Source organism: Pezoporus flaviventris, unplaced genomic scaffold (genome assembly GCF_033815535.1).
Source record: "Pezoporus flaviventris isolate CSIRO_AGI_PZ_B2104156 unplaced genomic scaffold, CSIRO_AGI_Pfla_v1 ptg000046l, whole genome shotgun sequence".
Taxonomy (NCBI): Eukaryota; Metazoa; Chordata; class Aves; order Psittaciformes; family Psittacidae; genus Pezoporus; species Pezoporus flaviventris.
In genome coordinates this window covers 1,249,214-1,276,685 of record NW_026892594.1, presented here as the reverse complement: position 1 = coordinate 1,276,685, position 27,472 = coordinate 1,249,214, and the positions used below count along the sequence as shown (strand labels likewise).

The 27,472-nt window shown below is 49.6% G+C and overlaps 1 protein-coding gene across 2 annotated transcripts in view; it reads left to right on the top strand.

Moving 5' to 3' along the window:
* Positions 1-1,379: 1,379 nt before the first annotated feature.
* Positions 1,380-27,472, top strand: part of TASOR2 (transcription activation suppressor family member 2) — a 41,367-nt gene continuing 15,274 nt past the window's right edge. The window contains exons 1-14 of one of the 2 annotated variants that reach the window (XM_061467945.1): positions 1,380-1,589; positions 11,752-11,897; positions 13,471-13,566; positions 14,747-14,819; positions 15,960-16,051; positions 16,667-16,804; positions 16,917-17,041; positions 17,138-17,157; positions 17,256-17,355; positions 18,293-18,393; positions 19,544-19,647; positions 23,214-23,286; positions 23,395-23,469; positions 25,131-25,913. In XM_061467945.1, the coding sequence (XP_061323929.1) occupies positions 1,562-1,589; positions 11,752-11,897; positions 13,471-13,566; positions 14,747-14,819; positions 15,960-16,051; positions 16,667-16,804; positions 16,917-17,041; positions 17,138-17,157; positions 17,256-17,355; positions 18,293-18,393; positions 19,544-19,647; positions 23,214-23,286; positions 23,395-23,469; positions 25,131-25,913 (1,954 nt within the window). In that variant the 5' untranslated portion in view covers positions 1,380-1,561. The remainder of the gene's footprint in view (positions 1,590-11,751; positions 11,898-13,470; positions 13,567-14,746; positions 14,820-15,959; positions 16,052-16,666; positions 16,805-16,916; positions 17,042-17,137; positions 17,158-17,255; positions 17,356-18,292; positions 18,394-19,543; positions 19,648-23,213; positions 23,287-23,394; positions 23,470-25,130; positions 25,914-27,472) is intronic. The other variant, XM_061467944.1, reaches the window with a different exon arrangement.

Sequence of the window (27,472 nt, the reverse complement as noted above, 5' to 3'; positions counted from 1 at the left end):
ACATCTAAAAGGGTGCTGAGGTTGACAGCCCACCTGAAGTGCCTCTATACCAACGCACATAGCACTGGTAACAAGGAGGAGCTGGAAACCATTGTGCAGCTAGAAAGCTGCAATCTGATCAATAAGTATGTTCAATATATAAAGGGAGATTGTCAGAAGGATGGAGTGAGACTTTTTACCAAGGTCTGTAGTGAGAGGACAAGGGGTGATGGGTTCAAAGTGAAACAGGGGAAGTTCAGGTTGGATCTTAGACAGAAGCTCTTCCCTGTGAGGGTGCTGAGGCGCTGGCACAGGGTGCCCAGAGAAGCTGTGGCTGCCCCATCCCTGGCAGTGTTCAAGGCCAGGTTGGACACAGGGGCTTGGAGCAAGCTGTTCCAGTGGTTTACGTGCCCGTCGGATCCAGACAGATTCCAGGTAGTGGAGAGAAACTGGGTTATTGATGTACTCTTTTTGCTTCAACATCCCCTCTCCGTTCCTGGAGGAAACACTTCTGTGTTTGCAGCACAAATCCCAGGCTATCTGTGCAGACCAGGGACTTTGTAAGACCCTGGAGAAAATCCTGTTTAACAGGGGTGATGGAGCAACCCCACTGCATGGGGATGCTGCTGTGAAGGGGCCTGGAACCACCCCATGAAGGGCTCCAGGGGTACCCCAGCCCTGAAGGGGCAAGGGGACAGGGATGAGGCTGAGGAATGAGGGGAGCACTGAGGTAAGGGGTATGGAAAGGGGATGAGAAGATGAGGGAAGGGGGAAGAAGGGCTAAAGAAAGGTTGGAGAAGGCCACGACAGAAGACACTGAGGGAAAAGGCAGAGGAATGGATTGAGTGAGACAGGGAAGAGGGTGCAGGAGGACTGATGGGAGGTCCAAAACAAGGGGCTGAGGGAAGACGCTGAGGGGGAAGGACTGAAGTGAGGGACCCAGGGCATGATGTGAGGGGTGACATAATGAAGATATGAGAGGAGGGGGCAGAAGTGATAAAGAAAGATGGGAGAAGGCTGTGAAGGAAGGAGGTGAGGGGATCAGCAAAAGGGCTGAGGGTGGACTGAGAACAGGCACTAAGGGGAAAGGAGCAAGGTGAGGGAAGGAGCCCTGGCCATGGTGTGAGGGGATGAAGGAAGTGGTTGAGGGACTGAGGGAAGGTCCAAAACAAGGCACGGAGGGCACCGAGAGGGAAGGCAGGAGGTGAAGACTGAGGGAACGACAGAAGGGGCGCTTAAGGGCAGCGGTCACCAGCGGGAAGAGGAAGCGGCCGGAAGAGGAAGGGAAAGGGGAAGCCGCGGCCGGCCCGCGCTCTCTTTCCGGGTCAGTTTTCACTTTCTGTTCCCCCCCTCCCCGGCCCCAACCCTGCCTCCTCGGTGCCTCCGGATTCACTTCCTGGGGCCGGCGGATGGCGGCGGCCGGCGCCGCTCCCGCTCCGCATCGGCTCGGCCCGCAGCGCGCCCGCCCGGCCCGGTAGCGCCGCGCCCTCCCGGGCTATCCGCCGGGAGCGGAGCCGCGCCGAGGGCCGGGCGGGGCGGCATGCGGGAGGCCTGAGGGGGCCGGGGCGGCGAGGAGCGAGCCATGGGCGAGCGGCGGGGCGGCGGGACCGGTAAGAGCGATGTGGGGAGTGCGGCTCCGTCACACCCGTGGTGTAACGGGGAGAGGCCGAGCCGGTTTTCCCCCGCTCTCCGCCTCACAGAGCTGGATGGGGATGCCCGCTCCTCGTAGGCACTGGTTGGAGGCACCGTTCCCGAGCCCCTCGGTGCCTTAGGACACATAGAAACAGCTCTTGTGTCTCATTGCGACTGGCTCACGGGGGACACGTTGGCTTTCCCAAGCTGCCATTTGCGCCAGTAGGTGATTCCGGAGCACGGAATCAGACTCCGCAACTCTGAGAGAGAGTTACAAAGCAGGTTTTCCTTGTATCAGTTCCAGCTGGGAGAGCCGTGGTGTTTGTGGCTGTGCATGCTTTCGGTCCGTCCTCTGGGAGCCGTGCTGGGCAATGCAGGTACCCTTCAGGAGCAGGACGTGGAAATGCAAGCAGATCAGTGTGCTGGGGCTGGCATGGGGAGGTGAAGGCTGGAAAGCTTCTGCTTCCCGGTTGGAGTAAGTGCACTGAGCTGCAGGGCTGGAGATTGGCCTTACAAGAGGCAGGGGAGTGGAATTTTATGCCCTGGTCCTGTTATATTCTGCTCCCAGATTGTCCGTAAGAGCAGCGCTTGCCAAGCTGCAGGTCTGCACTTCTTAAGGGAGGATAATCTGGGGCAGATGAAGCAAGCAAGAGGGTGGATGGCACTAAAACAGTTGTAAACCACGTTCCTTACTGCAGGGAGCAAAGGGGCTTAAAAGGGAATGGGCAGGAAAGCCTGTCTAGCCCAGAAGGATCAGTAGTGTGGTGGTTTGGTGCTCATTGTGGCTGCTGGGTGACGCTCTGCTCTGGGGGGGGGGGTGTGGAACATAAAGCACATGGTTTTGCCCCAAAGGTTTGGTCAAAGTGGATGTATCTTAGTGGATACCAGTGCTTGTAAGAGACTGGTAATGGGTAAGGAGACAAATACAGGGCTCTACTGGCATTAGCTGTCCTGTGGGTGAGTCTGGAAAGCACTGGTGTGCACTTGGAGTGATTTGTTAGACATAGTTTGTTGTCAGAAATGTCTGGTTTCACACAGATTGCTGCTTTCCGATCACAGACTCCTTTTAACAGAGAATTCCCTTTCTGCTCCATAACCTTTGCAATTAGCTGTTATAACCACGCTGATGGAGCTCCATTCTCCTAAATGACTATCTTTAGCCTTAAAGCTGGGAGTTCTGTCCCTCTTTGGGGTGTGGTGGTATCTTCTGCAGCCTCTGGGTTTGCTGTATTTAAAACACTTCCATAGGGAGACAAGGTGATTGCTGCCAAGCTGGAAAACCCGGATGCTGGAGTATATTTTAAGTGACCTCTGGGATCAGGCAGCAGATCAGTCACCCATAGGGCTTTCAATCTGGCTTCGACACTGCTGCTCCTACATGGTCCCTTCCCCACCTCTGCTCTGATAAGTATCAGTACCTGCCTAGACCAGAGGCTGTATGACCCAGCTGAAACTGAGTTTACATAGTTTGGTCTGGTTTTAGTGTTCCTCTTAAAGCTGGTGGGTTTGGTGGTAGCAGAGCTAGCTGAGGTGTTCCCCATCCCCAAATACCCACCCCAACATCCACATCCCGCCCGACTTGGAGCTGTGTTGGTACAAGTCCTTGTGGAGCCGTGCAGCAATCCACATTGCTGAACCTTTGCGTTAAAAGTAGCCTCTTCTACTGTATTTTCTGCTGTAGTTTGCTGGGTTTCTTCAGTACACAGCCCCAGCTGTGCCAGGAGGGGAAGAGGAGGAGAATCTGGATGAAGGCTTGTGTAAGTCACTGTAGCCACCCAAACCACACATGGGATTACAGCTTTGGTGGAATGGGCTGGTTTTATTACATGAAATATAATAGGCTGGCCACTCTGGCAGCTGCCAAAGTGGCCAACTGATTGTTCTTGCTTAGAATCACTTTGAGACAAGGGCATGAAATATTTGTCATTTTTGGTAAATGCTGGGTTTTGCACGGTTTGGCATTTTGGATTTAGTTTGGGGTTTTGTTTTGATGGTGAGATAACCACCCGCTAGTTCCAAGGGCTGTCTGGAGTCAGTACATGGGGATTTTAGTACTTGGACCTGGTTCTGTTTTTAGTTGAAGCAATGAGTGTGTCTTGGTCATTTCCACAGCCAAAGGGTCTACAGAGTGTGCTTAGAGCTCTATTGCCATATCAAGCAGAACAAGAGAGTGGAGGAGATAAAGTCAATGCTGAGAAGAAAGCATCTGTAGTGAGAGCAGAAGCAGTGCAACAATCCATGCCTAAGGAATGCTGTATCCCTGTCTGGGAGGTTTTCAGGCGTGCTTAAAGGCAAAAGGAGTAAGTAAGCAGTGTGGAGGAATGCAGCTGCAGGATTTCAGGCAGGAAACTGTTTTCCTGCTTTCTCCAGCAGCCAACAGGTTGGTTTTGTTCCCAAATGGAGGAGCTCTGCCTTGGGGAGGTTGTTTTTTAACACATGAACTATTGCTGTTGCTCTTATAACGCTGGCTGTGTGTTGGAAGACCCTGGACATCTTCATGTTGCATGGGCTTTACCTCCAGGACATCCCAGGCATTGAGTTTTCGACATTCCAGGATGCAGCAGATGAGCTGCAGCTCATGTGGCATCAGGCTGATCTTTCTTCAAAGGGCTAGATGTGGCTGTGCAGGTGCTGTGTGGTTGGTGGGGTTTCAACATGTGGGTTTCAACGTAGCATCTGTGGGCTGTGCACAAGGAATCCTCAAAACATAACATGGCAAAGGCAAAACTGTCATCAGTGGGTTTTAGTTTGCTCTGCACAGGTCTGCAGCTCACCCACAAGGTCAAGTCTGACAGTCTTAGGCCATTGCAGCTACCGTGCTAGCATGGAGAGTCACTTGACTGGGTGGTTTTGTAAAGGAAGGGTTATCTTTAGCTCTCTGAGTGCTAAAATAGAGTCACAGAGTGGTTTGAATTGAAAGGGACCTTAAAGCTCCTCCAGTTCCAACTCCTGCCAGGGGCAGGGACACCTTCCACTAGAGCAGCTTGCTCCAAGCCCCTGTGTCCAACCTCTGGCCTTGAACACTGTCAGGGATGGGGCAGCCACAGCTTCTCTGGGCACCCTGTGCCAGTGCCTCAGCACCCTCACAGGGAAGAGCTTCTGCCTAAGAGCTCATCTCAGTCTCCCCTCTGGCAGGTTAAAGCCATTCCCCTTGGCCTGGCCCTACAGGCCCTTGTCCAAAGCCCCTCTCCAGCTTTCCTGCAGCCCCTTTAGGCACTGGAGCTGCTCTAAGGTCTCCCCTTCAGGAGCCTTCTCTTCTCCAGGCTGACCCAGCCCAGCTCTCTCAGCCTGGCTCCAGAGCAGAGCTGCTCCAGCCCTCGCAGCATCTCCATGGCCTCCTCTGCACTCGCTCCAACAGCTCCACGTCCCTCTTGTGCTGCTGCCCCAGAGCTGGATCAGGACTGCAGGGGGGAGTCTCCCCAGAGCACAGCAGAGGGCCAGGATCCCCTTCCTGAGCTGCTGCTCACGCTTTGGGGGTGCAGCCCAGCACATGGGGGGCTTCTGGGCTCAAGCGCACACTGAAACTGGGTCATGGGGAGCCCAACACCACGAAGTCCTTCTCAGGGCTGCTCTCAGTTAACACAGTACCAGTGATGGTGCTGGATTTGGGAAGAGTCAGTGCAAACACATGCAGCTCAGTGAATTCACAGCAGGGGCAACCTGTATAAGATGATAAAAGGAGGGAGCTGCAGGAGGATGGGGCTTTTGAGGAGCGTCTTCCGAGATAAACAGCAGCAACAACTGCCATTGCAGTTAATTAACGAGGGACAACCTATAGCAGCCACATCCTCAAGTACATGAGCAGCAGGAAGTAACAGGAGAGAGGTTATGAAATCCAAGAGATGTTACTTGGAAAGTTTCTCTGGTGTAGGACTCCTACTGGAATTAGATTTTTCACCAACATCAGATTGGGGCAGCTGTGGCTTTTGGGGACCCCCACCTCTGTGACCTCTCAAGGCTGCATCCCCCTTCCAAGGGGGAAGATTCATCCTCTTGTTCCACCTGAACCTCCCAGGCTGCACCTTCAGGTGTTTTCCCTTACTTTTTCCATCTGCTGGTGGCAGAGGAGAGGCTCCATCATCTATGTAATTCTCCATCAGGGAGCTGTGGGCTGCAGTTGGATCTCCTGTGTTTCTTCCCCTCAGGCTACGCAAGCCCATCTCCCTGGTCTCGATGCAATTAGGTATGGTCTTGCTGGGGTTGCATAGGAATTTTGGACACAGGTTGAAACAGCCTGGTTTACTGACATTTCTTACACACAGGGGTGTTTTTACACAGGATAGGAACAAAACCTTCTCTACCTGTGAGGAAACCCGTAATGTTTTCTCAACCAACCAGGCACCTTTAGATGTTGCTGTGAGATTAAATCTGTGCTGGCAGAGCTCAACTGGAGCTGTCTGTGTAGAGATTGCCTGTCCTCTGGTAGCTCTCCTGAGGGGTTGCCAGGGGTTCCCTGCATTGCGTGACTCCTAAAAGTGATCTAAATGAACCCTGGCAGTCTGATACTGAGTTGAGAAGCATTACAAAAGCTCCTGCAGCCTGGATATCTGCACTCCCAGGCTGCCTGATCCCAGAGGTCACTTAAAATATACTCCAGCATCCGGGTTTTCCAGCTTGGCAGCAATCACCTTGTCTCCCTATGGAAGTGTTTTAAATACAGCAAACCCAGAGGCTGCAAAAGATACCACCTCACCCCAAACAGGGACAGAACTCCCAGCTTTGAGGCTAAAGATAGTCATTTAGGAGGATGAAGCTCCATCAGCGTGGTTATAACAGCTAATTGCAAAGGTTAGGGAGATGTGCCATCCAAAACTTCCCCTTCTTGGAATTTGGCTGCTTGGTTCTTCTGGGGGAAATAGTTCCACAGTTACGAGAGAACCTCCATGTGAGGCAACCACTCTCACACAAGGAAACATCCCTTGCAGAGAGGTCCTTTGTAATCATAGAATCAACGAGGTAGGAAAAGACCTTTAAGACCATCAATGGTCTGTTCCAGTGCTTCACCCTGGAGCAGTTGCAAGGTGATTGACTCACTAAGCTGTTGGGCTTGTCCGTGAAAGCACCTCATGGAGTGAGAGATGGGTCCTACCATAGTCATGCTAATGTGGCACTGGGTATCTGTTGTCTTCTTCTGTCAGCCTGGCTCTGCCTGTGGTGGAGTAGGGGTGAAACCTAGTGCTGATTTAGTGGGCTGCCCCAGCTAAGACCAAATATCCACCTTGGCTGGTATCACTTCCAGGGGTGACCTGGAATAGGTCAGGGAAAGCATATGAACAAAGGTAAAGCACTCTTTCTTCTGAAAACTCATGCAGGTTTGTGGCTCAGGGGCCGTCTGAGGAGGAGGTTGGATATTTGCATTCAGTAGGATATTTTTCTACCCCCATAAAGCTGATTTTTGAACTCATCTGCAGCATCCCATGGTGACACCTTCAGAAAATGCTAGTTCTTGTTAGTAGCTCTCCAGACATCCCATGGTAGAACCTGATCCATCTTTTCCATCCTTAGTGGGAGGTCTTTTCTCCTTTCATTTTCCAACAACTCCTCATCTCTGCAAATGCTTCCATCAGCCCAATTTAAGCCAGAGGTCTTGTTTGGGCTGGACCATAAGCGCAAGCCTGTCCTGGTAGCCCTTCCTTTGCCCAACATCTGCCTCTGGTGCATGTAATATCTCATCTGTGTTGGCTCTGTTGATGCTTGGTTTAGATCAGATCCGTTACCTCAGCCAGCTCTGCTCATCAGGCTGACAGGCACAAGGTTAGAACAGTTCTCTGTGTTTCTGAGTGGAAGAAACAGGAAGGGAAAAGGTGAGAAAGTGAAAGATAAAATTGCTGGGAAGCAGCAAATCTGTAAAAGTTGCTGATAATGGCAGGAACAAGGCACTTGTCTGGTGCAGGAGAGTGTGTTTTGAGACCAAAAGGCTTTGAAGAACCCACACTAAACCACAAGAAAATCTGGAGAGGCTCAAATATGCCAAGGAAACTAATTTGTGGCTTTGATGCCATGGTACCCATGCCCTGGACTGGTGTCTGTGGGCACAAGACACCTATTCCATGGTGGGATTAGCTCTGCAGTGCAGCACAGAGCCATCTCTGGGGTCTGCCTTGGGTGATGTGTTTGCAAATACACCAAACAGCAGCTAGCAGTGAGTCGTTTGTGCTACAGCTCCTTGCTGGTTACTCCTGCTGAGTAAATGTAAGCTTAATTCACATCCCATCATTACCTGGAAATACTTTACAGCAGCCAGAAGCATCTCTTGTGGTTAACACCTTGTTACTTTGCAAACATGATGTGTTCCTGCTCCAGAATCAACGAGAATGGAAAAGACCTTCAAGATCATCAAATTTGTGGGAGGTGGTGATTTTGGGCTTAGTTTGGCTAATTTAGCTCAGTTTTGGGCTTAAATAGAAAGAAGAAAGTGGCTCTCTGTTTCAGCAGTGATGAGCCAGGATTCATTGTAAAAGTTGGGTTGTAAAGGTGTAGTGGTCATGGTCACAACTTGTGATGTGACCAGCTCACAAGTGGGTAGATTGTGACCACAGAGTTTTCAGGACTCTACAATACACAAAGATGTGCGAGTCTACACTTCTGAGACCTTCTTTATTACAAATTACTAGAAAACTACTATTAGTAAACCAAACATACGCATATATATATATAAATATATGCCACAAGTCACTACAGAATTGCCACTAGGAAAGCAGGTAGATATGTATTACAAGAGTAAAGCAAATCTGTGTATGTTCCAAGTCCAGGAGGTCTCATACAGGGAAGCTCTTGCAGAGAAGCTCATTTTGGGTAGATAGTGAGCTACTTTTTATACCTTTCTGGTGTAAATACATCAGTGGGTGCAGGACATCAATTCCCAGGATAGTTATCTCCAACTTCTGCTTCCCTGGAAGGTCAGTTCATGGTCTCAATTTCTTTGTCCTTCTGGCTATACCCATCAAGGAGGTTTTGGCTGAGCTTCTCAAGGATGTCTCAGAGCTTCTGCTTCAAGAAATGTCCTTTGTGAGTTTACCACGTTGCCTTTGGGGCTGCTCCATCAGCAGCCTGTAGCTAGAAGTTTGCAGGTAATATCTGCTCAAGCATGTGGTACCATGGGTTTCATAACTTAGAGTTAAAAGGGAGAGTTCCTATAATGGTTCCTGTCTGCTAGAGATGATGAGAAAGGAAAAACTAGAGTGAGAGCAGCAAAATGAGAGATTAGAAATGGAAGAGAGAAAATGGACTTCAGCAGAACCAGAGAAATTGGGAGGATGATTCAATGATCTTATGGAGTCTCAGCTGGCAGTATGTGAACTGTTGGTATGGAATGGGATGTGGTGGTACCAGAAGTGATGCTGCCAGTGATGCCTGCTCTTAGGACTCCATACTAAAGCCAGGAAAATGAGGGAAATCCTGCATGAAGAGCAGCAGGATGGGGAAGGGACCATGTAGGAGCAGCAGTGTCGAGGACAGATTGAAAGCCCCATGGGTGACCAGTGGCAGTGTTTAATATGCACTGACCACCCTGGGTTGCAGGGTTTTGGAGATGTGACAGCATTCATTGAAACTTTAAGGTAAATCTAAAAGCTGGGAAGAAAAGTATCTCTCTTCCCTGTACCAGTGGTTCAAAAGCTGTGGGGTTTCCTCCTGGCCTGACTTCAGAAGTCTTTGCATGGTGAGGCGATCCAGAGGTGACATGAAAATGAGCCAAAAGAGGGTCCTGGGTTTGGGAAGTACATGTCTGTTGGCCTCAGCTGGCCTTTCTGATGGGCATTCCTTGAATGGAAAAGGGCAGGAAAGATGTGCAACTCCCATGAAGCATATGGGCTATGTATGTCTGCTGGCTTCAGCCAGTGCTTTGCAGAGCATGGAACAGGCCATGTTGAGATGTTTGCAGGTGGAATCAGGGAGGAAAGTCCAAAGGAGTTGGCTTTAAGCCTGGAAGGAGGAGGAAAGAGTAAGTTAGCAGCTTTCCAAGGAGCACAGGGCTTTTGGAGGATGATGTCCACACAGCCACAGCACAAGGGGAAGATGAGCCTTATCGTAGAATCATGGAATGCCAGGTTGGAAGGGACCTCAAGGATCATCTGGTCCAACCTTTCTTGGGAAAGCATGACCTAGACTACATGTCCCAGCAGCACCCAGTGAACAGTGTCCAGCACTGGGAACTTAGTTGGGGATCCACCACTTCCCTGGGGAGATTATTCCAATGGCTGATTGTTCTCATGGTGGAAAATTCTCCTCTTGTGTCCAGTTGGAATTTCCCTAGGAATAACTTGTGCCCATCACCCCTCATCTTTTCCATGTGATTCCTTGTCAAAAGGGAGTCTTCCATCTTCTTTGTAGCCACCTTTAACTACTAGAGCATGGGGATAAAGGTCTCCCCTGAGCCTCCTTCTCTCCAGGCTGAAGAGTCCCACCTCTCTCTCAGCCTTTCCTCATACTTTCAGCATTGGCAAATGATGTTAATAGCTGCAAAGGTGGCTGTGTGCTCCCTTGCTATCAGCGTTTATTTCATGTATTTCTCTATTACTGCAGCAACTTTGATGGGTTTTTTCCCCATTTGGGCTTTCATTTGAACACTGCAGCTGAGCTTGCAGGGAGGAGCAAATGGTTGAGTTTTCACATGCAAAAATTGCTGGTTCTGTTGCATTTCCAAGAGCTTCCAGGCTTTCACCCCTGAAAAATAGTGAATATCCGATGCTTTTGGTGATTTAACACCTCATATCCTCAATATGTGCTCTGTGCCCATTGAGGTTTAACTTCATGATCTCTCTTTATCATCTTGGTGTCTCACATATTCAGTGTGGAAACACACAACTGGCTCCCAGCTCACGCATTTAGACGTGGCCTTTCTCATGTTCCAAGACCCCAAATTTGAGGATGCAGAGCTGTGAGATGCTGTCAGGAGGAGCAGAACATCTCACCCTGAAAAGTGAGATGGTTTGGAGCAGTAGCTGTGAAATTAAATAGCTCCCATTGCAGTCCTGTGCTTTGGGGACATGAGGAGCAGTCAGAGCTGGGCTTGTTTAAGCTGGTGAAGAAGATAGAATCATAGAATCCCAGATTGGTCTGTGTTGGAAGTGACCATAAAGCTCCTCCAGTTCCAACTCCTGGCCACGGGCAGGGACACCTTCCACTAGAGCAGCTTGCTCCAAGCCCCTGTGTCCAACCTGCCCTTGAACACTGCCAGGGATGGGGAAGCCACAGCTTCTCTGGGCACCCTGTGCCAGCGCCTCAGCACCCTCACAGGGAAGAGCTTCTGCCTAAGAGCTCATCTCAGTCTCCCCTCTGGCAGGTTAAAGCCATTCCCCTTGGCTTGTCACTGTTTATGGGCCAGAAGAAATAAACCTTCTCAATGTGTTCAGATTGCAAACACAGCTTGAGACTTGGAATCTCATAGCTCATGAATAGCAGTAAAGGCTTTTAAATGTGCAGCAGGGGCTGAGCCCAGGATTTCCTGTGTTTCTAAGTGGCTACTTCATTTACTATTTGGATTTTAACATCTGAATGGCTTTTTCCTTTGTTTCTCCATCCACATTTCATTTGTCAACTGCTTTGGGACCTCTTCTTGGTGAGATGCTGTTGGGAGTGGTTTTACTGGGATGTTTGGATGTCTGGAGAGAGTTTGGGCTTTCAGAACGCTCTGCCTGTGGAGGCTTTGAGGGAAGGTTTGTTCCTGTGGCATTGAAAACCACATTCACTCAAGACCTGAACCTCTTTAGAGTCAAACAGATAACCCCAAGAAACTGAGTGTGCGCTGAGATTTTAGACATCAACTCTCACATGAAAAGAGCACACAATGAATCTAAGTAACTTTAACACAAGAGAAACCCCTGTTCTGTTCAGCTTTACCACCAGGCTTTGCTTCTGGCAGTTTCTACTGATGTCTTGGGTTTTTTTTTTTGTGTTGCAAAGGGCTTATTGGCAAACTGGGAGCTGGAATTCCTCCTGCTGAAAGGTAGTTTAACCTGCAGACAAAAACCTGGGGCTTGCATGGCTGGAGGGGAGCCAGATCTGCTCAGTGGAGCTCTGGGCTTGTTAAGTGGGGTCTGAGCACTGTGAGTCACTCTCAGCTGCCTCTGCTGAGCCTCACACTGCTCTAGGGATGCCCAGAGTTAATATTTGTACCTGCGTTTTGCTGCTTTACTCCAGGTTGGAATCCGGAGTCGGAAGAGTCGAGTTCTCTATTGCAGAAAGCGGTTTCGGTGCTGCAGAGCTCCTACTTGGACTCCACATCTCAGGATGGGTTTCTCTACAGCCAAGCAATCCTGGTGGAAAATGATGTTTTCCTAAGGGAGGTAAGAACTGGGGAGTAAGGAGGGTGGTTCTTTGGGAGATGCAGTGTCTGGAGATGCTGGTTTATTGGAAGGTATGTCTTTCTTTTGCAGCATGGGGCTGACCTGGTGCCTCACAGAGCTGCATCTCCAGTTCCTGGCTGAAGGGAGCCTTTTCTTTCCTTTCTTTCACTTCCTTCCCAGTCTGATCAGCAGCCAAAGACCCATTGAGCCAGGGTAGTCAGACATTCAGCAGCACTTCTGGAGAAGGCCTTCAGGGCAGGCTGAAGTCCTGGTTTGATTCCTGGCTGGAGGGCTTTGACTTTATTGTTATGCTGATTGACACTGAGGCAGATTTCCAGGTGCTGTTTCTTTTGTCTGCCATTACCCTTGTGCAGGCACCAGTTTTAACCCCATTTCTCTTTCTCCAGCTGACTGGAGTGTGTAGAGAATCATTTCTAAAACGATCTCATCCTGCTGTCATAGAATCATAGCATCACCGACTGGTTTGTGTTGGAAGGGACTTTAAAGCTCATCCAGTTCCAACCCCCTGCCATGGGCAGGGACACCTTCCACTAGAGCAGGTTGCTCCAAGCCCCTGTGTCTAACCTGGCCTTGAACACTGCCAGGGATGGGGCACTGGTGTGGAAGACAGGCTGTGTTCCCTGGGGAGACCACACTGCTTGTTGTCATGACTTAAATACAGCAAAGACATTCTGGCTGCCTAAATCTGGGATTATCACTGTGGTGCTGGATAAAAAACTGGGAAAACAGTATCAAGTAATTTGTTGATTTGCCTGAGTTCTAAAGCCAAAGCTGTGATGAGTTTGTTGTTTTCTCATCTTCTAACCCCACCTAAAAATGTTCTTGTAGTTCTACAACTTCTGTTAAAGCCCCATATCCTCACGAACTCACACTCAGCTCTGTTGCTCCCATGGTGTTCTCCACTGTTTGCCCAGGGAACATGCTCTGCTTTCATTATCAGACAAAAGAAATCAGAGCAATGTGTTATTTGGCCGTAGCCAAACTCTCTGAGCTGTAGTCTCATGATAGTCTCTAGTCAAATATTCTAGGCTTTCTTGATGAGCAGAGGGAGAAGTGTCAACAAGCATCTCCCCTTCTGGAGGCATCTTCTCCATGGTTGAGATGATTTTTTCTTCTGATGGCTTTAGCTGGCTGCTAAATGTGATGCCCTACAAGCCCACATGCTGCTCAGTGAAACCAGCTCCCCAGTAGCCAGCTGGGCAAGAGGGACAAAGTGGATTAAGGCTGGACTTCCTGGGGATGAACACAGTGTGACACCACAGGGCTGGATGTGCCTGCTGTCCCATGGAGGACATTGAACATGTTCTGCTGGGGACAGAGGCAGGGACAGATGGACTGACTGCACATGGATTGGGGTCTTGGTGGTGGGAGACTGGATGTACTGGAGGATGCTTTGGGGAGGGAATGCTGTGTGGGCACATGGCTGGTGGCAGCTGCTCCATAGTGACCATGACTGGAGGTGCATGGGTCACACTGTGCTCACACCAAGAACTCATGTCACTTGGCTTTGGTATGAATGGACTAGAACAAAGTGGTGTTGTGTCTTCTGCAGCTCAAAGCTTTTGCCCAAGCAAAGGAAGCTGCTGGGTACAGCCAGGAGGAGCTGGAGGAGACCTTTGCCTTTCTCCTGTTTGATAATGAAGCAGAGGTAACCTGAATATTTGTTCAGCTTAAGTTTGATGCAAAGTGCCTGCATGTGTGCTGTGTCTCACCAAAGCCCAGCAGATGTGTTGACTGAAGTGTCCTGCCTCTCTGTACCCTCTTCACCAGTGCAATTGCTACAGTATAAATAGTCCAGAGCAAGTTCTGAAAGCAGCTTCTGGAAGGTTTTAGTGCTGGATCTGATTTCACATCTCTCCATTCAACTACTGAATGCTTCCAGGGCTGGGGCAGCCACAGCTTCTCTGGGCACCCTGTGCCAGCGCCTCAGCACCCTCAAAGGGAAGAGCTTCTGCCTAAGAGCTCATCTCAGTCTCCCCTCTGGCAGGTTAAAGCCATTCCTTTTGGCCTGTCCCTACAGGCCCTTGTCCAAAGTCCCTCTCCATCTTTCCTGTAGCCCCTTTAGGCACGGGAGCTGCTCTAAGGTCTCCCTTTAAGGAGCCTTCTCTTCTCCAGCTCTCAGCCTTTCAGCCTTTTGCTGTTTGAAGTTTAGCCCAGTTTGTGCCTGAGCTCCTTGTACAGCCCATGGGAAAGAGGGAGCTCTCTAGAGGACCTCATGTCATGCAGGGATCTCAAAGGCTTGGGCCAAATCGCTCTCTGGATGTCCCTGTCCCTGTTGTTCAGAGGAGAAGCCTTGTGGGCTGGTCTAAGCTAGCCACTTGCTAGTGTCTAGCCTAAGCTAGTGTCTAGTCTAAGCTAGACACTTCTAGGAGGCTGGAGTTAGGTGTAATGAGTGCCCCATGTTGCTTATAAAGGGACTGACAGCAGCTTCCCTGGTTTGCTTTTAGTTCTTGCCCATAATGAGTTCAAACAGCTCCTTTTGTCCTTCTTTGGTCAATATATATTTGGACTTTGCACGCTTTGAATCTGCTTTTTTCCCAGATTTCTCTAAGCTTTTGCATCCATGGAGGTTTTCTGTAACAACACTTGATAAATAGAAGCATTTAGTAGCTGAAACAACACATTTTCTTCCTGTTCATTCTACCTATGGACACTGTGTTTAATTTCCTTTCTACCACAGATGTTTTGGGGCTGTAATGATCTGTGATTGACTTGCAGCATCTTTGCCCCTTGCATGTATTTTGCCAACTGTTGTGCTGCAGATTTCAACAGCCGTGTCCCTTAGCTTTGGAAATAGATGGTAAAAGAGGCTGTTTCTTCTTTTGAAGGCAAAAGAAGTGTGTCAGACAGGCCTGCGTGTGAACAGCAGCTCCATTTCCATACTTGGTGACCCAGCCAAAGGTAAGATTTCCCTGTACAGAACCAAGAGACATGTTCCCTCTTCTGGGGGATGTTGACTCCTTTAAAACCAAAATCAAAAGCCCAGATAAACTCCTCGTCCTGCCTTGTATTTACTGCAAACCCCCATGGAAGATCCTTTGTTTCTTACATGAGAAACTGCATTTGTTCAGATCATTCAAGCAGCAGTATGTTCCTTCTGCCCCTTCAACAAGTTGAGGATAGGATCATCCCCAGGGAATGTTACTGTGTCTCCACCTCTCTATTTCAGGCTTTTTTCTCCCTTGTTAATACCGACCCTTGTCACCAAAGTGGCTTTTTGGCAGCTTTCTCCACTGCTTTGCTCTTTAGAGTCCATTCTCTGAGCTTCTGCCAATAGTCCTGTTAGTAAGCAGAGCAGCTTGTGATATGTCAAAGCCCTTCTCAGTGTGTGCTTATTCCTTGCTCAGAGATGCAGAAACTCAAGGTGTGCAGTGCAGGATGTGCTGCTCAAAGAATTCCTTCAGCCAGAAGCAGAACGTCTCCCAGTGCTCATCCTGCAAGTGTCTGCAGGCTAAGACACCTAATCATTGAACAGTCAATGGCAGGGCTTGCAAAACCAAGCAGGAACTGGTTATTTATCTGCTGTCTTATTCCTGATGGACTGGGATGCATATTATGGTGTGTTTCTTTGTAGCTTCCATTTCCACCCATGGACTTCTCCACAAAACAGTAGTGAAGAGCCAACGCACTACCCTGATATATACATATATGAGCATAGGGAAGGGATGGGAATAAGCCATGTCAGAATAGGCTTGTCACAGGGTAGAAGGTTCCCATTGGCCTTTGAGATGCTGAAGGCCATAAAGAGCCAAGAAAGGGACCTGGGAGGGTCTGTGCCATGCTATGGGCCTGCTCTTGTGCCTTTGTAGTGTGTGTTCCTCATGTGTAAACATCCATGTTGCCCTTGCATGACTCCAAGTTGAGCAGGATACCTGCTCCACTTGCTGTCAGACCCTGTAAGCCCTTCACTAAACCTTGCTATAAGAGACAAGCCCGCATTTGATGTGTTTTCATGTAGTGTGGAAACTGCTCAGAGACACATCTGAGCATGTGTTTCTGAGCACTTGATTTAACTGATCTTGCATTGCTTTGTCTTCACAGGGGTTTATATATCCAAGCATGCAGACTGTCTCCATCCAAGACCCTGGTATCATGGAAAATCAGGCTATATTGTCATTTGTAAGCTGATTAAGGTAAGTGAAAGTCTGTCTTTATATCTGGAATGGTTTTCAGAAGCTGCTCTACAATGCAAGTGGTTTTCAAGGAGCCCATGGCTGTTGTGGGGTGTAAAATCAGCTCTGTTGAGAGCTTGTTGGGATGTGTCAGGCTGGAAAGCAAGAGATTCAACTGGACTTGACTGGTGGCCTGAAGAGCAGCAAAGGACCTTCCAAATTCCACTGCTGAGATCAGAAATTCCCCGTAGGATCATCTTTTTGCCTGGATTCTGATGCATTTTGGAGGTTTGGGAGAGCCATAAAGTGGCTCTGATCACAGCCCCATTCTATTCCTCCGTGGGGCTGATGTGTGGCCTTTTTCTTCTCTCCCCACTGGCTCCTGCTCCCTATAGGGAGCACCAAACCCACACTGCTCCCATTTGCCCTCCTGAGCAGTGCAGATTTATCTGCCATGCCAAACATGGTCTAGTCAGGCCCTCATGTTTGAAGGACATCAGCACACTGGTGGGGAGTGTGGGGCTGTCAGCAACAGTCTTGGGGGGGGGGAATGAAGAGGATTTAGGGGTCTTTAAAAGAAGTTTCTGTGAATAATTATATGTATTCCTCTTTTTCTGGGTAAATTCTGTGGTACAGGGGAAGGTGAAGGTGATCTCTGAGAATTACACAACCAGCTATACCTGCCCATCTCCCGGCTATGACTGCCACGTTGGCATGAGCAGAAGCAACCTACCATCAAAGACCAGTCACTGCCTGGCCTTTGAGCAGAGCCAGGTATGAGTTTGCAACAGGACTGTGCAGTCACCTCACTTGTGGGCTGCAGGGGGACACGGTATTGTCCTTCCTCACCTTGTTCTTCTCATCCATGTTTCCCTTCTAACCCCAGTACTACGTGTATGAAGTGTCTGGTGGCAGCACTGCAGAGCGGCCCAGGCAGATCTGCCCCTACATCATCATCACCTGCCAGTACAGGGAGCCGAAGGAAATGCCTGTCTTGGCCATAGAGAGCCTGTAAGCAACTTGTTCCAAAGCACCCAGTTGCTTTTGTGGGCTGGTTTTTCCTTTGCCCATTGCTAAATGTTCTTCTTTCTCTCTTTTTTTCTCCAGACCTGAGCTTAACCGCAAAGGTAAGAGCAACTGGGGGTTGGGTTTGGCTTATAAATGTACCTTTATCTGTTCCTTTCCTGTCCTGGTTTCTCTGAGCCCTTCTCCCTTTTCCCTGTAGCATTGTATTGTCCCTGGAGGGGGCAGCTCTCCATCCGGGGCCAACGTCTTTGCAGCATCGCCCTGAGGACCCCACACAGCTCCAAGATCCCAGCCCAGCTGTAAGTTGCACTTTTCTCTCTGTGCAATATTGAGTGTGCAGCATTACACCTTTGGGTGTGTGTACCAGTAAAAACCAGCTTTGTCTCTCCTTTCCCATCACTTCATTGATCAGCATCTCCTTGGAGGTGTACCAACATTATTGGAGCAATCATCAGTGTCAGGAAAGTGATGTTGGGCAGTGTCACAGCCACAGCTGGATGAGGACATGAGATCAGCCACCAAACTGCAGCTGGAAACAGCTGTATTCTGTCATTTTATTTTTCTGTTAACTGCTTTGGGATGTTTATTCCAAATCAATTATTGCTGCTTGGGATTTTTCTCATTGTGAGAAGTGAGCTTCCTGGTGGTGGATGTACAATCAGCCAGATGTGTTTACAGATCAGAATGATAGAAATAGTGTTGAGTCACAGAGTGGTTTGTGTTGGAAGGGACCTAAAAGCTCATCCAGTTCCAACCCCTGCCATGAGCAGGGACACCTTCCACTAGAGCAGCTTGCTCCAAGCTGTGTTCATCCTGGCCTTGAACACTGCCAGGGATGGGGCAGCCACAGCTTCTCTGGGCACCCTGTGCTAGCACCTCAGCACCCTCATAGGGAAGAGCTTCTGCCTAAGAGCTCATCTCAGTCTCCCCTCTGGCACGTTAAAGCCATTCTCCCTTGTCCTATCACCTACTTGGAGTAACCAGCATCCAAATCCAACAGATATTTACAATCTTCAGTAGTCGGAAGCCAAGCAGCATAAACTTGAAACAGCCAGTGACAGCCAGTAACACAGCCACCAGTATCAGTGTTTGGAGGTGTTCACAAACACCTCCAGCCTTCTCCAGAGCTGCTCTCTCTGGTTTCACAGTGACAGGACAACCAGGACTCTTTGCTATGCTTAATTCCAAGAGCCTTTTCTGCTTTCATTCTCACCATCTGCTGCTTTATCGCCACAGGCCTCCCAGCCTGGACATTAACCATGTCATGGATTTGTCTGACTTGAAGAAAAAGCTACCAGAGGCTGCCTTTGAGAAAAGAAATTACACTGGGAATGAAGGTGAGTGCAAAACCTGCCAGCACAGTGAGTAACCTGCTTGTGCTGTGCCATAGGAATTGCTGGGGGGATCAGAGCTCCACGTCATGCTGGGTCCTGTCTTCAAGTGTGACTAATTGCAGATAAGTGAGGAGAAAGGCAAAGGCAGCACAGGAATGTCTTTGTGCCTCACATGGTCTCCTGGTGTGATACAATCCTCTTCCCAAAGCAGCTCTTTCATCTTTGGCAGAACAAGGTGGGAGACCCTGTTTAGAGACCTGGGCTCCCATCCTGCAAGATACCAAATAGGATGTAACTGAGAGCGAATGCAGGGAGACAAACTTACCCCTTCTAACCTGATCTCCCTACATGTCTCTCCGTCACACTCCACCTCTTGGGGAGGTTGTACATGGAGAGCTCTTGCTGTGATTTGCAGAAGCTCCAGGTATATTTCCATGTCATCTTGGACTTGATGAAGTCCATGGTTGGACTTGATGAGCTTAAAGGTCTTTTCCAACCTTGCTGATTCTATGATTCTGTCTTGCACCAAAGTAAGTGTGGGTTGCTGCAGTATTGCCTCCTGCCAGCTCTGCTGAGCCAGGTGGAGGCACTGCTATTTTGGGGGTTAACATTCAGCTGACAGTGCAGATGGACACTGGATAGTGCTGGGAAGAGGCAGTAGACGTGGGGGGAGACCACAGCAACACTTGCTAAAGGTGCCCTGGAGCCACAATCTTAAGACCTGCTGGTGAAAGAGAGGAAATACTTGAACAGAAGAATCCTGTTGTGAAATTCAGAGGGGTCCGGTGGGTCCAGATCACACCTTTGTTAACATCCCTTGAGGATCAGAGTCTGAAAGAAGGATGCTTCATAGCAGGGGAGAATAAAGCACGTTAGAATGAGGTATTTCCCTCTGAAAGGCTCCCTATCTCTGTTGAAGCACACAGCACTGGTTAAATAGAAATGAGAGAAAAGATAGGAAAGATCTCCTATGAAGCATGGGCTGAAGAGGAAACAGCCTGTGCTGTGACTGCATATACCAGCTTAGGAAGTCTTGCTAAACCCCAGTGCTTCCACCAGTTGCACACGCATCTTCCTGGTGTAGGAGCACTTGTTCAGAAACCATACAAGAGGCACTACTTCAACATCCAATTCTCTCTTCTTTTGTCTGCAGTTTGCTTTCAGGGTGTTTATTTCAGCCTGTATGAAGTAGAAATATCAAATAAGGAGCAATATAAAATGGATCATTTAATAGAAAATCTGAAGGAAAAGGACTTGGTAAGTGTTTTATACCATGGGCATTCTGGGGGGAAAGTGGCCTTTTCAATCAGCTCTTGCTATATGTGGTAACATTATCCACAGATTCTGAACTGATGCAAAATGGAATGAATTTCCCTGCTTGAAGTATTAGTTTCCTGCTTTGTTATTCTCATAGTTTAGTCTTTTCTGCATATAAAGTGTTGACTGACAGCTGAGCTGCTTGCCCTCAGCTTAATGCCCACAGTTACGCTGCTGAATCCCTGGGGGCTTCCAGGATCTCTGAAGATGTTAGAGTTATCCATTTTTAATGGGGAATTTCCCTTGTGATGTGTGATATGATAATGCTTTTTTTCAAGCACGTTCCCAGTGTGATTGTCACTTCTCCTGATGAATCCAAGGAATAAACCTCACCCCTGTGGAGCACAACACCTGCATCTCTGCTGGGAGTTGGGGTTGGGTTGGGTTTGGCTTTGCTGCTGTTGGTTGCTCTCTCTCTCATCTGATGGCTTCCTGTAGATTCGGAGTTGTAAATCCTGGCTGCTGGCCACATCCTCCCCTCACTGCAAGCTGGCAGCAGCCCATCAACTGCCTGGAAGAGCTGTTGCTGTGCTGCACTGCTGAAGAGCTGCCCACTGATGTGGAGCTCCACTCACGTAACATACCAGAGCAAGTGATGGTTGTGCAACCCTGTAAGAAAAGCACTCTCGCTCCCTAAAGTATTAATTAAAGCCTTTTATTGGTAACAACATGGGAAGGAAAACAGAAGATGGCAAAGACAATCTTAATGTCCCTTCATGTGCAGGTAACACTGAACTGTGCAGCATCAGTTGGACGTCCGGTTGGGGCACAGGTCAATGCCATAGCTCATCTTGAGGTTCCCAGCATCTGAAGGGGCATGAGCTTATCTATGCTATCCCTTTTTTCATCTGTGCTCGCCAATAAAAAACACTTTAATCAGTACACAGTCCAAGTGCCTTTCTTACAGGGATCTGTGCCAACCATATGCTCTGGTGCATTACTCCATGTTTGCAGCTACTGAAGGTTATAACATGCACCCTGCCAAGCACTAGAGGGGTTGGCAAAGAATCCCAGACTGGTTTGTGTTGGAAGGGAGCTTAAAGCTCCTCCAGCTCCACCCCCTGCCACGGGCAGGGACACCTCCCACTAGAGCAGCTTGCTCCAAGCCCCTGTGTCCAACCTGGCCTTGAACACTGCCAGGGATGGGGCAGCCACAGCTTCTCTGGGCACCCTGTGCCAGCGCCTCAGCACCCTCACAGGGAAGAGCTTCTGCCTAAGAGCTCATCTCAGTCTCCCCTCTGGCAGGTTAAAGCCATTCCCCTTGGCCTGTCCCTACAGGCCCTTGTCCAAAGCCCCTCTCCAGCTTTCCTGCAGCCCCTTTAGGCACTGGAGCTGCTCTAAGGTCTCCCCTTCAGGAGCCTTCTCTTCTCCAGGCTGACCCAGCCCAGCTCTCTCAGCCTGGCTCCAGAGCAGAGCTGCTCCAGCCCTCGCAGCATCTCCGTGGCCTCCTCTGCACTCGCTCCAACAGCTCCACGTCCCTCTTGTGCTGCTGCCCCAGAGCTGGATCAGGACTGCAGGGGGGGTCTCCCCAGAGCACAGCAGAGGGGCAGGATCCCCTTCCTGAGCTGCTGCTCATGCTCTGGGGGTGCAGCCCAGCACACGGGAGGGTTCTGGTCTCAAGCCTGCACTGAAGCCGGGTCATGGGGAGCTTCTCATCAACCAACACCCCCAAGTCCTTCTCCTCAGGGCCAATAAGATGGTTGCATTGTGGCTGTGAGCAGTTTAGGTTTGAAAGCCATTAGGAATGTTATTTCCCTGGAGCTTCGCCACCCTCATATATCTGTCAAACTGGATGAATTCATCTCCCTTACTTCAGCAGGGAAACAGTCACAGCCCCTTTTGGGTTTGCTTCTTCCCCTCCCAAAAGTGTTCTCCATCTCTTTTCCCTGTGCATGTGCCAGGCACCCTGTCTTGTGCAGTGCCCAAGTGGAAGGGAAAGGGTGCTGGGGCTAGGTGGGGTTGCCTGAGGCCAGCTGTACTGCTCTGGGCTCTGACTGATGTCTGTCAGCTCTGTGTTAGGTGGCTGCTGCTTTATGACTTGACTTTCCTCCTTACCTGCCTGAAAGCTCATTCTGGCAGTGGGAAACAGCTATTTCATTGAGCTGGAATGGTACTGGCTCTTACATCTCTGCACTGCTGGCTTGAGGCATCCAAAGCAAGGAGCTACTGTTCTGAGTAGGGAATATTACCCTGAAGTTGTTCAGTGCTTTCAAAGCTGTTTCTTTGTCCTGGAGAAATGAGGCTGAAATGGGCAGTAGTCCAACCCTCTGTTATGTCTGAATGTATTGACTGGGATCAGTGGCAATTCACAGAGCATTAGAAGCCATTGGGCTGTTCAGTTCCTGTAAGTGTCCTGCAAAGATGTGTCTGCATGGAGGAAAGAGATCCAAATGGATGTCCCCATGGAGGGGAAGGCATTCCAAGCCAAGCTCTGTAGTGAGGCATCAAGTAACACCCAAACACAAGAGAAGCCTCAGTATGTATTGTTTTAGACATGCAGTCAGGCAGCTCTGAGACTCAGCAGAGTCTATCATAGAATCACAGAATCACCCGGGTTGGAAAAGCCCTTTAAGCTCATCCAGTCCAACCGTTCCCCAGCCCTGCCAAGGCCACCACTAACCCATGGCACTGAGGCCTCGTCTCCACGCTGTGTGAACACTTGCAGGGACGGTGACTGCAGCCCTGCCCTGGTCAGCCTGTTCCAATGCCTGAGCAGCCTCTGGGGAAGGAATTGTTCCTCAGCTCCATCTAAACCTGCCCTGGTGCAGCTTGAGGCCGTTTCCTCTTGTCCCATCCCTTGTTCCTTGGGAGCAGAGCCCAGCCCCTCCTGGCTCCATCCTCCTGTCAGGCAGTTGTAGGGAGCCATCAGGTCCCCCTTGAGCCTTCTCTTCTCCAGACTGAACCCCCCAGGTCCCTCAGCCCTTCCCCATCACACTTGTGCTCCAGGCCCTGCACCAGCTCCTTTGCCCTTCTCTGGCCCCGCTCCAGCACCTCAATGTCTCTCTTATAGTGAGGGGCCAAGAACTGAACACTGATGATAAAGAAGCTGCATGGCCTGAACTTCACTCAGCCTCGTGTCTGGAACAGTTTGGTTGTGTTTTGTCAGATGTTGTTGTCCAGCTTTGCTTTTCCTGCTGGGAAAACCTTCTCCTTGGGCTGTGAAAAGCAGTTCCTGACTGAGAGGCCCAGGAGCTTTTGAACTGAAGGGGCCACAGTTATTAACCTTATCCATTAATTGCAGCTGGTTTGGCTGAGCATAGCTATTTATTAAGGAACAGATGTGAGGGATTTGATAGCTCAATAGCAACATAAAAGGAACACTTTTGGTTACAGATCCAAATTGATCCAAGTGGCATGAAACAAGCAGTGTCCTCCTTAACAGGGAAGGAGCTGGCGGTGTTGGCACATGTTCAGCAGAAAGCCAGGCTTGTTGAGAGTCCTGTTGAGTGATAGAAAGTGTACTAAGAAGGAAAGGAGTGGTTGCTTTAACTTTGTGTTTATTGTAGGCAATCATCAAATATTTACAAGATCAAGGATTCCTTATCCTCCTCACGCCCTCTGCCTTGGCACGAGATGATGGTAAGACCAATGTAGAAGCCAATAGCTGTGCTTAAACATCCTGCTCTGGTTTAGGGACAGAGGGTGGGTACACTCAGTCTAAACAAAACCTCTTGCTTTCTGCCGTAGGATTTGACCCCAAGGAGCCTGGCAGCCTCCTGGCCCTGTTCCTGTTCACCTCCTCCCAGTCAATGGGACTGAACGGTAGGGGGTTCCCTTTGGTGGCTTCAGACACTGGGTTTTGGGTGTGAGATCCTCACCATCTTCCACTAGAGAAGCTTGCTCCAAGCCCCTGTGTCCAACCTGGCCTTGAACACTGCCAGGGATGGGGCAGCCACAGCTTCTCTGGGCACCCTGTGCCAGCGCCTCAGCACCCTCACAGGGAAGAGCTTCTGCCTAAGATCTAACCTGAACTTCCCCTGTTTCAGTTTGAACCCATCACCCCTTGTCCTATCACTACAATCCCTGATGAAGAGCTCCTCTCCATCATCCTTGTAGCTCCCTTCAGACACCAGAAGCTGCTCTGAGGCCTCCACGCAGCTTCTCTTCTCCAGCTGAACAGCCCCAACTCACTCAGTTCAGACTCAGAGCATGAATAATGTTTCCTGTTTCAAAATGAGCAGCCTCTGAATCTGTTCCCTTCCTGTGCAGACGGCCTCAGGAGGTATGTAGGGCAGAACAAGCCTGCTATACAGAGCACCCGCAGCATTCCAGAGCCAGCAGCAGAGGCAGGAAGCTGGGAGTAGGCTCACAGCTCTGCCTGGGCTTGCTAGTTACAAGGACCAATAGGCAAAGAAAATCACACATCTGGGAGGGAAACACCCACTGGGAAGAAATGGGATAGGGAAAGGAACTGGGGCTGTCAGCCTGCTCCTGCAGCCAAAAGAAACCTCAGAGGGGGATCATAACACACAGGCCAAGGATGTGGATGCAAAGCATCAGCATCAGGTTGCTGGGTTGCAGTGGATGAAGCTGGATAAATCTGGCTTGTGCAGAGAAGAATGCCACTGAAGCTCTGCACATCACAGGCACTTCTGGACACCAAGGGGACCCTGCTGTGGCAAGCAGAGCCTACTTCATGGTGACATCTGAGAGGGGGGACACCCTAGAGCCTTGGGACTTCTTGTTCATCCCTCTTGGGAGCTACACTTTAATGATAGGCTTTAGTCCTCCTGAAGTGAGAAACACCAATGGCTTTCAGTAGAATCAGTCCTCCAGTTTTAGAAGATCACCCAGGGGTTCATGTTCTTTATTTATCCAGTTTCTGGGTCTGATGGGAATTCCATATTCCACATCCCGCTCCACAGCGCTAATGTGGTGTCTTCATGTGAAGTGGGTTATCCCATGCTGACAGCAGGTAGAGATGGAGCTGCTGGAAGCAGCATCTGGACAGGGACATAAACAACACAAGTGATCTGAAGGCAGTGCTGGCCTAAACACCCTCGATGGGCAGCCCTCAGCTGAAACAAGTTTAAAACCCCAAAAGACCCCTGTGTTTTGAGAGCTCTGAGTGCCTTAAATGTTGGATTCAGTGAGAATTGCTGGAATGAAGGGAATTAGACCACTATGTGTGTGATCTCCCTGCAGAATGAAGCTAACCGATACAACAGCAGCCTTTAATCTTAGTTTAATCCACTTTGGAATTCCATCTGAAATTCCTTTCTACCTTCTACCTTTCTACCAGTTACAAGCATGCCTCAAACCAGGCCATCATCCTTGGGTTAGTTTTCTGTAGGTTGGCTCCTGGGGCTTGTTCATAGAATCATAGAATCTTTCATGTTCTCTTTGCATGTAACAGGGAAGTGATTTGGGGAATTGAATCTTGTTTTTAAAATGAATAAAATGCTTTTCTTTTCCTTCCATAGCTGCAAAGCACCAGCCAAGAGGTGAAAGGGAGCAGAGTGACATCTCACTGAGAGTAGCCTCCGTTTTGCCTGGCCTCCACTATGCCTTACAGAAAGCCACCAGTTCTTCAGGGCAGGACACAGTCAGTCCCAGCACATGGATCAAACACCACTTCCAGGAGTATGCAAAGCTTGACCAAAACACAGGGTCCTCCTCTGGCCAAAGCAGTGAAGTTCCCTTTTCTTCTGCCCTCTCCCTAACTGAGGATGAATGTACAAATCCCCTCAAGAAGTGCTCAGAGGAGTCCTTCTCCCAGCTGCAGAGTTACCTCTCTGATTCCAGCAGCTACACTCTGCCATTGGCAACAGCTTTAGGATGTTTGCCTGGTGCTGCTCAGTCTCTTTGCTGTGATTCAGAGGCTGCTGATGAACCAGACTTATCTTCAGCTCTGCCACCAGACCTGATTCTCTTCAACACAACAGGAGAAAAAGAAGTCAGAAGTGAAGACCCACATCCCACCCTGGGGCTGGACCAGGTTGGTGAAGAGCCTGCAGAAGGTGTTGACTTAACCAGCAAGCTCTCGGTGCAGAGTAGCAGGAAGAAACCCAAGAGAGAGATTGCAAACAGCACCAGGGATGAATTGCCACCACCAGAGAAGCAAATGGGGCATAGCAGCAGCAACAGGAAAGCAGCCAATAAGATCAACCTTGCTTTATCTTCTGAGAAGCCAGGATCTGCAGACAAGTCCGATGAGCCCACACTTGAATTAGCCAACTTGCAGTTGCCACAGAGAAGGAAAAGAGGTAAGTGCTGTATAAAGGGGACTAACTTCCTCCTGCTTTTCCAGAAGCTGGGATGCTCAGGGTTCACTAGGAGCCATGGCCCCTTCCCAGCCCCCTCAGGTGCCCATAGCAAGCAGATGCCTCCTGAGCCCACCTCTGCTATGAACAGAGGCTGAGAGAGCTGGGCTGGTTCAGCCTGGAGAAGACTCCTTAAGGGGAGACCTTAGAGCAGCTCCAGTGCCTAAAGGGGCTGCAGGAAACCTGGAGAGAGGCTTTGGACAAGGGCCTGTAGGGACAGGCCAAGGGGAATGGCTTTAACCTGCCAGAGGGGAGACTGAGATGAGCTCTTAGGCAGAAGCTCTTCCCTGTGAGGGTGCTGAGGCGCTGGCACAGGGTGCCCAGAGAAGCTGTGGCTGCCCCATCCCTGGCAGTGTTCAAGGCCAGGCTGGACACAGGAGCTTGGAGCAAGCTGCTGTAATGGAAGGGGTCCCTGCTCATGGCAGGGGTTGGAACTGGATGAGCTTTAAGGTCCCTGCCAACCTAAACCAGTCTGGAATTCTATGAAAATTAAGCAGTGCAATTTCCACACCCAAACTGAGACTCAAAGTGGTTCGTTTTGCTGTAGCTCAATCTGAATTCAACAGAACTAAACTGCATTTGGGCCAGTTTCACCCTGAACAAAACCATCTCGACCATGATTTAGCATGGCATTCTTAAAGTGTGAGATTGATCCCACCCAGCTACAGCTGAAAGCTGGTATCAGGCCTGAGCTGCTCATGTGAGCTGTCTCAATGCATGAATTGTTCTCTGAAGGCTCCTGTCTCATCACTGAGGCTGGTTAAACCTGGGCTCTCTAGTCAGCCTCTGCCTCATGTACAGAGTCTGAAAGTGGGTTGAGATGAATCTCAGTCTTGGTGATGAAACATGGCCAGAACCATTCAAAGGACTACTGCAGAGTTAGTGCCATCCTCTGTGACCTCCCCTCCCATTTACACACACCACAGGTAGGGCAGTGACTGTGGGAATGGGCTCTTGTGCAGCACAGGGGTGGCACTGTGGGATGAAGTTACCTCTGAGTCTCAGTCCTGGGGCACCTTTGCCTCAAGTGGTGGCATTGCTGATGAGATCCATCTGTTGGTGGATCTCAAGGGTGGATTGCTGAGGTACCTGTGCTTCTTGGAGAGGTAAATAAGTGCCCTCAGGCTGCTTCCTGTGCCAGCCAGGAATTAGGGTGATTTTATCCCTGGAGAACACCTATTCCAGGTCAGGAAAACAAGTTTTTAATGAGCTTAAGAAGTGATGCTTAACTTTTAATAACTGCTCACTGATCACTCCCATCAGTAACAAACCCATTTGTTACTCAGCTCAGATGCATAAAGCAAGTTGTGGAACACTACTCTGCTGCTGCCAATCCCTTCTAAAGCACTCCACATTCACAGAACCATGGAATGCCAGGTGGGCAAGGACCTCAGGGATCACCTGGTCCAACCTTTCTAGGCAAAGTATTATCTAGACGAGATGCCCCAGCACCCTGTCCACCTAAATCTTATGTGTCCAACACTGGGGAATCCAATTCTCTG